Here is an 11515-nt window from a genome sequence, read left to right as displayed (position 1 = left end):
ATTTTTTATTTTATTTTTATTTTATGTAACTTTTATTCTTAAAAAGTAATATGTCTATATAATAATTATATAAAATATTGGTATGGGATGATTGGAATAATCATGGATAAACTTATTAAAATAAATACATTTGAGTTTAAATGAACATTGATTATAGAGAAAAAGATAAAGATGATTAAATATTAAAGAGATTGAATATTCATATAATAGAAAAAAAAGATAAAAATCAAATCTTACTCTCCCTGTCATGTGAAACTGGAGCAATATATTTTTGAACTGTCCGGTGAAGTTTGAGCACTTTTCTTATATGACAAAAAAAAAATTTTTATTCATCTTTTTCACATTTTCATCTATCACACTTAATATACAAAAATTTCCTTAAAAATTGTGTTGAAAAAGAAATTATTTAAGCTTTACGGGACAAAGAGAGTAAAGAGATTGGATAATAAGATGGTGGAGATGACCATGTTCTAAGAGAAGCCAATTGAATAGGATGGAGGTTGGGGGTTGTTTATCTATTCTAGTCTATAGTATATTAGTAGGTAATTGTAATTAGTCAAGAAAGGAAGAAGAGATTCAATTCTCTAACTCTTCTTGACTTGACTCCATCAAATGGCATCCACAAAAATCCAGCTGATTTCAGTAAAAATCCAGCCAAGAAAAAACTACTGAAATTTCAATGCGTGTGGTCTAAATAAAACCTCCGCCAAAGCCCCAAAAATTCCAAAAAGCCCACAACAATAACTTCATGCAGCTGCACCACCGCTCTCACTCTTCTTCTAACTCCAAACCTCTCTATTCATTGTTCTCTCCGCCAACCCACTTTTCAAGGTCTGCATATTTCTCACCCCATACATTTTGATCTCGCGTAATATGGATCATTTGGTGCTCGAATTTGTATTGCATTTTGTATGAATTTGTGTTTTTTGTATGCTTATGCCTTGTTCTTCAGTTTCTTGATATGTGATTGTTTCCTTTTTTTGTTTCATCCTCTCTCTTAATGGACTTTTCGAAGGTTGTCTCCTTCAATGGTGAGAAAATGCTGGAGCAATATGGATATGGACGCGTGTTGTTTCTTTAATTTTTATTGGACTTTTTTGGGATGCTGGATTTTTGCTTGTGTTTGATCTGTTGTATTTTGGTGTTTTGCTATTTTTGGAAGAATGGGTTTTGAATGAATGCCGAGGCTTATTGATCTCTAGTGAAAACGACCTTGCAGATGATGACGTGATGCTGAAAAATACTTTATCTGGGAAAATATCATACTTGCTGAGGATAGTAAGAATTGCTCTATGTGACAGTTTCTTCATTGAACTTTTGTATTTCTACACCAAGGGGGCGTTTACTTTTAATTATTGATAATATACATGATTGAGTATTTTTGTTCTCATTATTAGAATTTCTCCAATCCTACTCTTTCAATGGGACATGAATCAAGCAAATTAGCTGAAATGATATAAATTATCAAGGGTCTTGGGATATCCCAAAGTTTCAATCTATCTTAGTAGACAATGGATTTGTCTATACTATTTTATTCTATCTAGGCTAATCCTCAATAGTAAACCCCCCCAAATCTATTTAATATTTGAAATACTCAGCTGGTGGTGCATTTTTACTTGTTAGTTAGTTTCCTGTCATTTCTGTGTTAGTCTCTCATAAGCATCATTAAGGTTTTCTTGACGAAATCTTGTTTGGGTCAACAGTCTCTGATTTCCTGGCCTTAGGCTTTCAGGCAGCCTTTTGAAGAATGGGTCCGTATTATGTTGGTGCCATCATTCCGATTCTGTTGACACTTCTGGTTCGTAGCACGAAGAAGGAGAAGAAAAGGGGTCTGCCTGCGGATGTTGGTGGAGAGCAGGGTTATGCAATCAGAAACTACAGGTTCACTTCACCCGTGGAATCAGCCTGGGACGGGGTTACGACTCTTGCTGAGCTTTTCGAGCAGTCATGCAAAAAATATTCTAACAGGAGATTGCTAGGGACACGGAAATTGATTGCGAGATCAGTAGAGATATCTGATGGGAAGTCTTTCGAGAAGCTCCATTTGGGTGAATATGAGTGGTTAAGTTATGGGCAAGCGTTTGAATCTGTATGCCATTTTTCATCTGGTTTAGTGCAACTTGGACATCAAAAGGGAGAACGTGCCGCAATCTTTGCTGATACACGTGAAGAATGGTTCATTGCTCTGCAGGTATGTCATGTCATGTTTTATGAAAGACGTTCTGTTAATAATTTATTTTTCATTCTCCTACCCGGGAACCCACTATATACATTTTAGCGTTTGAACCCTTGCATCAAGTGAAGACATGAATGTCATCTGATATCATCGTTGATACTTCTAAATTTAGCTATTTGATGGTATGTGTATGCTTTAAACTTGATATAACTGATCACAAGATTATAAATGTTCGTGGAGGATATACCTTATGATGAGTGCACCCCCATGTCGAAACCACTAATACATAATTTGTATTTTCTTTGATCAGGGTTGTTTCAGGCGCAATATAACGGTTGTGACCATCTATGCATCTCTAGGTGAAGAGGCCTTATGTCACTCATTTAACGAGGTCTCTCTCTCTCTCTCTCTCTCTCACACACACACACACACACACACACACACGTGCGCAAGCATGCTACTCATACACATAAACACACTTACGAGGTTGAAGTTAGTAACTATACCAAGCTCGCTAAACAATTTAGATTCAACTTTTTCCCTAATGTTTGTACTAGCTAAATTGCTGAATACATTCAGCTTCATTTTCTTCACTTTCTTAATTGTTTCCTTTTTGGTGACATGACACATATTTTCCACTGTGTTCTTTAGACAGAAGTCACAACTGTGATTTGCGGACATAAGGAACTGAAGAAAATAGCAAACATTAGTGGGCAGCTTGACACTGTCAAGCGTATTATATGCATGGATGATGAATTCCAGTCAGATGCTTCACTGGTAAGTCTGGTTTCTGGAAGCAGTGGCTGGACTGTCAATTCATTCTTGGAAGTAGAGAAGCTGGGCCGTGAAAATTCAGTTGATCCAGACTTACCTCTTTCAGCTGATATTGCTGTGATAATGTACACAAGTGGTAGTACTGGTATGCCCAAGGTTAGTAGTATGACTTTTGCTATTTGAGCAACACTTTAAGTTTGACGTATGCTCTTGGTTCAGTTTTCGTAACTGTTCACCATCCTCTGATATGTTCCCATGAGCATCACACGGTAAATCAAGCTAAGCTGATCACTCTTTTTTTTTAATAATTATTTATTGACTCAGTAACTTCACGGGCGAAAGGAATAAAAAAGTGATTTAATTCTTATGGAAATACATATCATGTCAAACTGGCACTAGTTAGGAAGATATGAAATTGCTCAGGAAGTTCATTTTTTACAACTGCAGTTTCAAATTATAATATGTTTGTTGTGAAGGGTATGCTAAAACATATGTGTTTGCCACAATCCTCCTTATGGCTCCTCTGCCCATTCATGCGAAGAAACACTATTCATAATTAATTCAACAATTTTCTCAGTTGGCAATATTCTATTTTATTGTTGGTGGTTTCAACGCAAATAAACACTATTCTTGTTCATGCAAGCTTGGAAGAGGCCTAAGTTTATGTAACTGACTTCTTTCTTTCCTTTTCCCCTCCTTTTCTGTTCATGTAGGGTGTGATGATGACACATGGTAACATTTTAGCTACAGCATCTGCTGTGATGACTATTGTTCCCGGACTAGGACACAACGATGTTTATCTAGCATACCTGCCACTGGCTCACATTCTGGAACTAGCAGCTGAGGTATGGCCTTCTCTGAAGTACTGGACTAATTCTTGAAAGTCAAATTTCCCACCTCATTTTTACGTCATAAATGCTAGTCCGTTGCTTGATGATTTTTTTTCCATCATACCATTTTTACTGTAGAATATTATGCCAGCCATTGGAAGTTCTATAGGATATGGATCTCCTTTAACTCTCACCGATACTTCGAACAAGATAAAGAGGGGCACAAAAGGGGATGCAACAGTACTAATGCCAACACTGCTGGCATCTGTACCTGCCATTCTTGATCGCGTTAGAGATGGTGTGCGCAAAAAAGTATGCAATATTTCAAACAAACCGGCAATCAATTCCTTTCCTTTTTGTTTCTAATGAGATTTTGGAGTAAATTCGTGTGCACTAAAACTCACTGGTAAAACTTCAGATAGATGCTACTGGTGGACTCCCAAAGAAACTATTCGATTTGGCATATTCTCGCCGATTGTCTGCAATAAATGGCAGTTGGTTTGGGGCTTGGGGATTAGAGAGGTTTCTATGGGACCTTCTGGTGTTCAGAAAAGTTCGAGCCATTTTGGGTGGTCGTATTCGCTTCATACTATCTGGAGGAGCTCCTCTTTCTGGTGACACTCAAAGATTTATTAATATATGCCTCGGGTTAGTATTTTTCCACGAAAATTGATTGCTGAAAAATAATTTAGATTTTATATAATGTATTAGCCTTCAGAAATGGACTACTGTTTATAATCTGTCACTTTGAGTATGAGGTTTTGTCTTTCTTTTCCAATCATTTGATTAGTAATTCACTTTATTCGACTTGTTTGTTATCTTCAGTGCTCCAATTGGTCAAGGGTACGGTCTTACCGAGACCTGTGCTGGTGGCACTTTTAGTGAATATGACGATCCATCTGTTGGTCGTGTTGGTGCTCCCCTGCCTTGCTCAGTTGTTAAGGTAACTGCAGTCCACTTTGATGGTACCTGCACTCAACGATACTCTCATCCTTGTGCGAAGGCTGATAACTTAAAGATTAAAAACATATTGCATTTACTTTGTTGAAGTTAATGACAGCACAATTTCTTTGTTATCCTTTCAATCTTTAGTCTTTACACATGGCCACCTTCAATAATATTCTCTGAACAAATTTTCAGTTGGTTGATTGGCCAGAAGGCGGATATTTAATTAGTGATTCTCCGAAGCCACGTGGAGAGATTGTCATTGGCGGACCTAATGTTACTCTTGGATACTTCAAGAATGATGAAAAGACAAGGGAAGTTTACAAGGTAATTTATTTGTGGTTTTAACTTTTGCATCTTGCCAATAGAAGCCTCTGATTGACATCATGCAAATTTTGTTAATCCGATGCCTAAAGGTGGATGAGAGAGGAACAAGATGGTTCTACACTGGTGACATCGGGCAGTTCCACGCCGATGGTTGCCTCGAGATAATTGATCGTAAGAAGGACATTGTTAAACTTCAACACGGAGAATATGTCTCTCTGGGGAAGGTACAAAGTAAAACGTTCAAATGTGCCAGTATTGGCAATTTTTAGGGTTAATTGCTGGAAACAACACAATATCTGCCGATTATTTGCAATTTCCACATGTTCTTTTAAAACGTTGCAGTTACGACACCACCTTGTCATTGCAACGCTTCAAAAGTCATGTGGAAATTCCGAACTTGTTAAAATGTATTGTAATTTTCCGGCAATTGTCTCCAATTTTTATGTCCCTTGTCAAGCCAGACAACTGATGGTTTTCGTACGTAGGTTGAGGCTGCTCTGATTGTCAGTCCGTACGTGGAAAACATCATGGTGCATGCTGATTCCCTATACAATTACTGTGTGGCTTTGGTGGTGGCTTCACAGCACACATTGGAAGCCTGGGCAACAAAACAAGGAATTCAATATTCTGATTTTGCTGACTTGTGCCAGAAGGAGGAGACTCTCAAGGAAGTCTCCAACTCATTACTCAAGGTACTCCTCGCTTTCTTGTAGCACATGCACGTCCATATATATATATATATATATATATATATATATAGTGTGTGCGGTTCAAACAAAAACCTTTTTCTTGTGAGAACTCTGCATTGAACTTATAAGTAATTCGCGATATTTGCTGAGTGTGGAGTTTAGTGTAGTTATTTAGGTCATGTGAAACAGTTCTCTAAGAAGTTTTTATTTGAACTACTCCCTATATATATACACTATGGGAGGGAAGGGTACTATCTGATCCTGACCATATAAATATCAGCCATAGAATACATTAAATCAATAGCTACAAATCAATCTAAGATCTCACTATATATGAGGGATCTCATTGGAACTATTCCCTATATATATATATATATATATATATATATATATATATATTATTCTTTTTGTTCTGATCGAACAAATCCTCTATTCCCATGGAGTCAATCAAGGGGGTGTGACTTTATGTGATAGGTTAGATTGACAGTACATGTGATTGAACATTTGAAGGAGTACACAAGCAAACAAGCTCAAAATTGTTATGTCCACCGGTAATTAAACACCCCTAAGTGAAACAATTCCATTTAAATTGATATGAATGCAGGAAGCAAAGGCAGCTAGATTGGAGAAGTTTGAGGTTCCTGCAAAGATCAAACTGCTGTCGGAAGCTTGGACACCAGAATCGGGCCTTGTCACTGCAGCTCTGAAGCTCAAGAGAGAGGTGATTAGGAAGACCTTCTCTGATGATCTTTCCAAGCTATACTCTTCATGAACCATTTTTCAGAAATACCCTTTTTTGTAGAGTTCACAGAAATCTTGCAGAGCTGTTTTTCTTTGTTTTTGTTCATTTCTCAAAAGAGAAGACTCACTTTGATGCACTAAAGTACTGTTTCTGGCCTTTACTTGCTCTCTCTTCATACCACCAAAATCTTATGTGTGTGTGTGTGTGAGTGAGAGAGCTTCAATATTTCAAGAAAATTGATGACTGTGGCGTAATGGAAATGTGTTCGTTTCTTTTATGGGTATATGTGTAGTTAGCTACAGCCCATTTGGTAAAAGAAATTAAAAATGATGAGAAAAATGAGTTACTCTTGGACCCAATTTCACTGGATCTCAAGTGAAATTTTGTGTTATGTTACAATTGAGTCCCTAAAATTTATTTGTTAGCTACGATCTTAAACTTTGTACTTCTATAAATTCAACTACGACATACAAATTCAATTCAAGAAATTACCTGAACCAAATGGGAATTAAGAACTCAATTATAATAAGTGTGAAAATTCATAAACTTATTCGTATACAGTATTGCTTATACAGTTAAATTATACTCCATAAAAAACACAGAAAAGATCTTGCGTACTTACATTCGGAAATAAAAAATCTGAAGACTTGATTGTGTCATGTATAAAACAAAAGTTTGTATATGTGATAAGTGATTTTTTATGAACAAAAAATAAGAGGTTCGATATTCAAATTATTATTACTTCTTTATAATCAAATAGTAAGATGCTCTTTCACGTGCCTACTTTTCAATGGGCTTATCTCGTTTGATTCGATGGTAAATTCCTCATTCTTTCTTTTCTACTAAAGCACAAGATGGTGGTTGGTCGAAAAGAGAGTTTATTTTTTAGGATTAATTTTTATTAATAAAAATAATAAGTTTAATCTTTGTTTATTTAGATGGATTGAAATTTTGAGTTTATTTATATTACTTGAGCTAGTTTTGTTTTATTCATATCTCATTAAAAATATGAGATCGAAGAGATTCTATAATTAATAATAAAAGTATTCAATTATAAATTTTATCAATCATGTATATTTCAACTGGTTTTTACAGTAAAATTGGCATTTTATGAGTAGGACAATCATGGAGTCACGAAGCAAGAGTGTATAAACTCCTTTCACTAAACTTAACCAAAAAAAAAAACAAAACCTTAAACCAAAATACCATCTACGTTTTATTGAATAAATAAACGAAGGGTTACTAAAAACACACGTCGAAAGAATATTCTTGAAGATAATTAAATCCACCAAAGTGCAGAATCCTCAATTTATTTACACCAACTCATCTCAATATTCTGAGATTTTTATAGTTTATAGGGAATGAGGATGATGCCCACTTGGAACTTGAGTACAAAAATCCACTCATTCTAAACCATATCTTCTCTTTTAAGCAAGTGGACTTACCAAATTCACACATATTAACACAAAGAAAATGAAATGTTTAAAGATAAAATCCTGGAACAAAACACTAAAAGGCCACTAATTAATGAATAAAAAATTAGAGAAGGCAAAAAGTGATGGTCAATTTTGAGATGGGATGAGTCCAAGTAGTTTGAAAAGGATGACTACTTAATCACCAACTAATTAATCAAATAGTGTAACATCACAATAAATTGGTAGGACCAATCATTCCCATCAACCCCTCCTTCTATATGCATATTTTCACACACACACACACAAACTATATACATATATATATATTCTCTTGCTCCCATCTTCACATTAGGCATCCCAAACCAAATTCTTGAATTTAATTTCTTGCCTCATCACACACACACACACAAGAATACTATAGTTTCTCTTTTATCTTTTCATTTCAGTCAATTCTTGCACAACAAAGAGAGAGAATGAAGGAGTGCAGAGATGAGAGAAGATGGTGCTGTTTTCATCCAAGAGAAATGGTAGTTGGAATCTGCGCCTTATGCTTGAATGAGAGGCTGTTAGTAGTGGTGGCTGAATCAAAGCAACAAAATAAGAGAAGTTTTGGAGCAAAGAGGGTCCTACCCAAAATCTTTGCTCTCATCACTCGTTCCGACATTAAGCACCACAAATCTTCATCACCCACTCCAGAAGGTCAGCTCTCTCTCTCTCCCTCTCTGCCATCAATCAACACAACAACAACAAGAAGATCGCTCAATGCCGTTACTCTCTCTGTGTGTGTGATATCTAAGCCACGTGGAGTTTTTCTAATTTTTATATATACAGAAACGATTTGCTGGGCAGTTACATATCCACTTGTGGTTTCTTTTTGACTAATTTTTTTTTCCAAGACAAAATATTTATAAATTTATGGTTACATTGTATTTAGTGAAACATGTTTTGGATCGTGAGTCGTTTGATGTAATCAAGACAAGATGTTCATCATTACAAAACAGTAATATCCAAGATCGATATATTATATAAATTAAGCAACAAGAACATGTTTTACATAACAACTTCAATTTGTGGTTTACTAATTTGATTTTGTTGAAAATTTGCGTGCGCTTTGAGTTGGGAGATTGAAACCTTGTCTTCACATCTGCTACTGATATAGTATATCTTTAGAGTATATTTTTTGTTAGCAAAATACATCTTCTTTGATTGGCAATATATAATTTAAGTTGGAATGGAATGAATGATGCAGAGTCATTCATATCAATAAAGTTCGAAGAGAATGGCGTTGCCTCATGGGACAAAGGGAAAATCTCATCACATAATGAAATGTCGAGCAAGAGTGTGATCGAGCACACGAAGCCAGGCGGCTCGCTGAGGTGGCGGAGGCGGGTTGGCCACCTCATCCACCTCATCAAGCGGAAGAGGTCGGTCGAAACAGAGAAGAAGGTTAAATATGGGTGGATAAGGATTCTCACAAAGAGGAAAGAATAAAGAAAAAAGACACCCTTCCTTTTTTCTCTTTCACACCTACAAAACAAATCTGTGTGTAGGAAGGGATTCATCACATCAAAATTGCATCTTGCCAAAAAAAAAAGGCATTTTGGTTAAGTACAAGAGCAAAATTCTATTCTTTACTAGAACATGCAATGCAAGTGAATGTATATATGCTTTTGTTTTGTATATGAAATTTGAAAAGAAGTAACAAAATTTGAATTAATTAATTTTAGGTGCTCCAATGATCAAGGAAGCAAGAGGGCCAGAAAAATATAATGCAAAATCATGAATATAATTAATCTTCAAGAATTCAGTTCATCATATATATATACAACACATGCATGAGCATGAATATGATGATGAAACATGTTGATTGTATAGTATGTACTAACAAGAAAATCATGGGTTTTATTAATTATGTTTTGCTGTCTTAACTTAATGTATACAAAGATTTTGAAAAATGGGATGGATGCATGTGCAAAGGACAAAGAGTTGGCCCTAGATTAGTTGTGATCAGTGAGTAGTAAGTTTGGTGGCCATTTCTTGGGCTCTAGCTTCCATGCCACAATTCTCACAGGACCACAATTCTTGGACATTATTCACATCACTTTTATTCTCATCAAAATTCAATACACAGCTTCATTTAGTTGAGTTTTGTTGTTGGAAAAATCCTACTTTAATTTGTTTGACCATCCACCTACATTATATCATCTTCATTAATATGGTTTGATTGTATGATGCCTACTTCATGTTAATTTGTTTCTTATAAGTATGAACCTGATCTGCACATATAGTTATTGGTTTATGAAGGGATGAAACTAAAACTCTGACTTGTTTTGTTCTTTTCTTTGTCTCAATAATATATATCATTTTGAGTCATCTTTGGTCTCACTAGGTTTGTCTCTCCTCATGTATACTTGAGTATTTTGTAACATGCATGTGCATCGAAAAGTTATAGTTTGAAAAAAAAAGAAAAGATTCTCAACTATTGACATTAATTTAACGAAAATATCTCTAGCTAATATTTAAACATAAGTACTATCAAATACTCGATCTAATATTGGCTTCTAATAATAAGAAAATTACATAATTACACTTGTTTTTTTTAAACGGAAATTACATAATTACACTTGATACCCAAACTATCACACAATTACTAACAAAAGTTTCCAAAATTCAAATTTCAATCATGGAAAGCTTATGTGGCTCGCTATAAAGAAACACGTAGGTAAACATATTGAAAATGAGCTAGCATCAAAGCATCATTGTTTCGTTATTCAAAACTTAAAAAATACTCGCTCCGTCCTTAAGAAAATTATCACATTATAAATGCCACGAGTTTTAATAAAATATGAGTGGAGTTGTTAGTGTAAGGGTAACACTTTTAAATATGTGTCAACCCAAACTATAAATGAAAGTTCGTGGACGAACCAAAAAAGAAATCGTGGCAAAAAAATTATGGACAAAGGAAATAACAATTTATAACAAGCGATGCGATAATCTTTCCTTGACAGAATATTAAAATTTGGGATATATATTTTAATTTTGATAGTTTGGTTTTAATTATATTTACATACATATAATTCAGAAGGATTGTGATCTAGTGAGAATGCTATCTTTCATGAGAAATGAGAATAACGAATAAATCAATAAAATATACGAATAAATCAATGTAATGCAACAATAGTCGTATTCAGTTAATATGGTGAAATATATAATGCAACAATAATCGTATTCAGTTAATGTGGTGAAATTTCCGTCCCCTTCAATTCATACTCAGGTGAGAAAGGCTATTTGTGTTTACAGTGATTGATTTGTAGATTTTATTGACTTATTCGTTATTCTCACACGATTAATTCGAATAAATATGATCAATATAATTTCAATTAATATATACCTCACATTCCATATTCATTCTTATTTGTCACTACATTTAATCATTTTCACTGGATCATTTCTCTAAGTTGAAAATATTTATATATCTAGACACAAATATTACATGCATGAATATAGAATTATAGATGCTTTGTATTTAGTGCAAAAAAATTGTATAGAGAAAAAAAGATAGTGAGATGAGGAAAGAGTTGGTGAAGAAGGGGACCCCTCCCCATATATATCATCTT

At 34.8% G+C, this 11515-nt stretch overlaps 2 protein-coding genes across 6 annotated transcripts; both read left to right on the top strand.

Annotated features, from left to right (window-relative positions):
- Nucleotides 1-448: 448 nt before the first annotated feature.
- On the top strand, nt 449-6643 carry LOC131011888 (long chain acyl-CoA synthetase 9, chloroplastic). Of its 5 annotated transcripts, XM_057939781.1 has the most exons (13): nt 552-831; nt 1220-1278; nt 1725-2191; nt 2487-2567; nt 2828-3106; nt 3664-3795; nt 3919-4092; nt 4199-4428; nt 4606-4723; nt 4921-5052; nt 5142-5276; nt 5538-5744; nt 6346-6643. In XM_057939781.1, the coding sequence occupies exons 3-13, from the start codon at nt 1748-1750 to the stop codon at nt 6511-6513; spliced, it is 2100 nt and encodes a 699-aa protein (XP_057795764.1). In that variant the 5' UTR covers nt 552-831; nt 1220-1278; nt 1725-1747; the 3' UTR covers nt 6514-6643. The 5 variants fall into 5 exon arrangements, with proteins under 5 accessions (XP_057795766.1, XP_057795763.1, XP_057795762.1 ...); XM_057939783.1 differs by lacking the exon at nt 1220-1278 and having other exon boundaries at nt 449-831; nt 1704-2191; XM_057939780.1 differs by lacking the exon at nt 1220-1278 and having other exon boundaries at nt 482-831; nt 1733-2191.
- Nucleotides 6644-8123: 1480 nt separating this feature from the next.
- On the top strand, nt 8124-9619 carry LOC131011887 (uncharacterized). Its single transcript, XM_057939778.1, has 2 exons — nt 8124-8597; nt 9148-9619. The coding sequence occupies exons 1-2, from the start codon at nt 8372-8374 to the stop codon at nt 9387-9389; spliced, it is 468 nt and encodes a 155-aa protein (XP_057795761.1). The 5' UTR covers nt 8124-8371; the 3' UTR covers nt 9390-9619.
- The last annotated feature ends 1896 nt before the right edge of the window (nt 9620-11515 follow it).

This window comes from Salvia miltiorrhiza, chromosome 2 (genome assembly GCF_028751815.1).
Source record: "Salvia miltiorrhiza cultivar Shanhuang (shh) chromosome 2, IMPLAD_Smil_shh, whole genome shotgun sequence".
NCBI lineage: Eukaryota > Viridiplantae > Streptophyta > Magnoliopsida > Lamiales > Lamiaceae > Salvia > Salvia miltiorrhiza.
The sequence above is the reverse complement of the archived record's forward strand: the minus strand, read 5'-3'. Positions and strand labels throughout refer to the sequence as shown.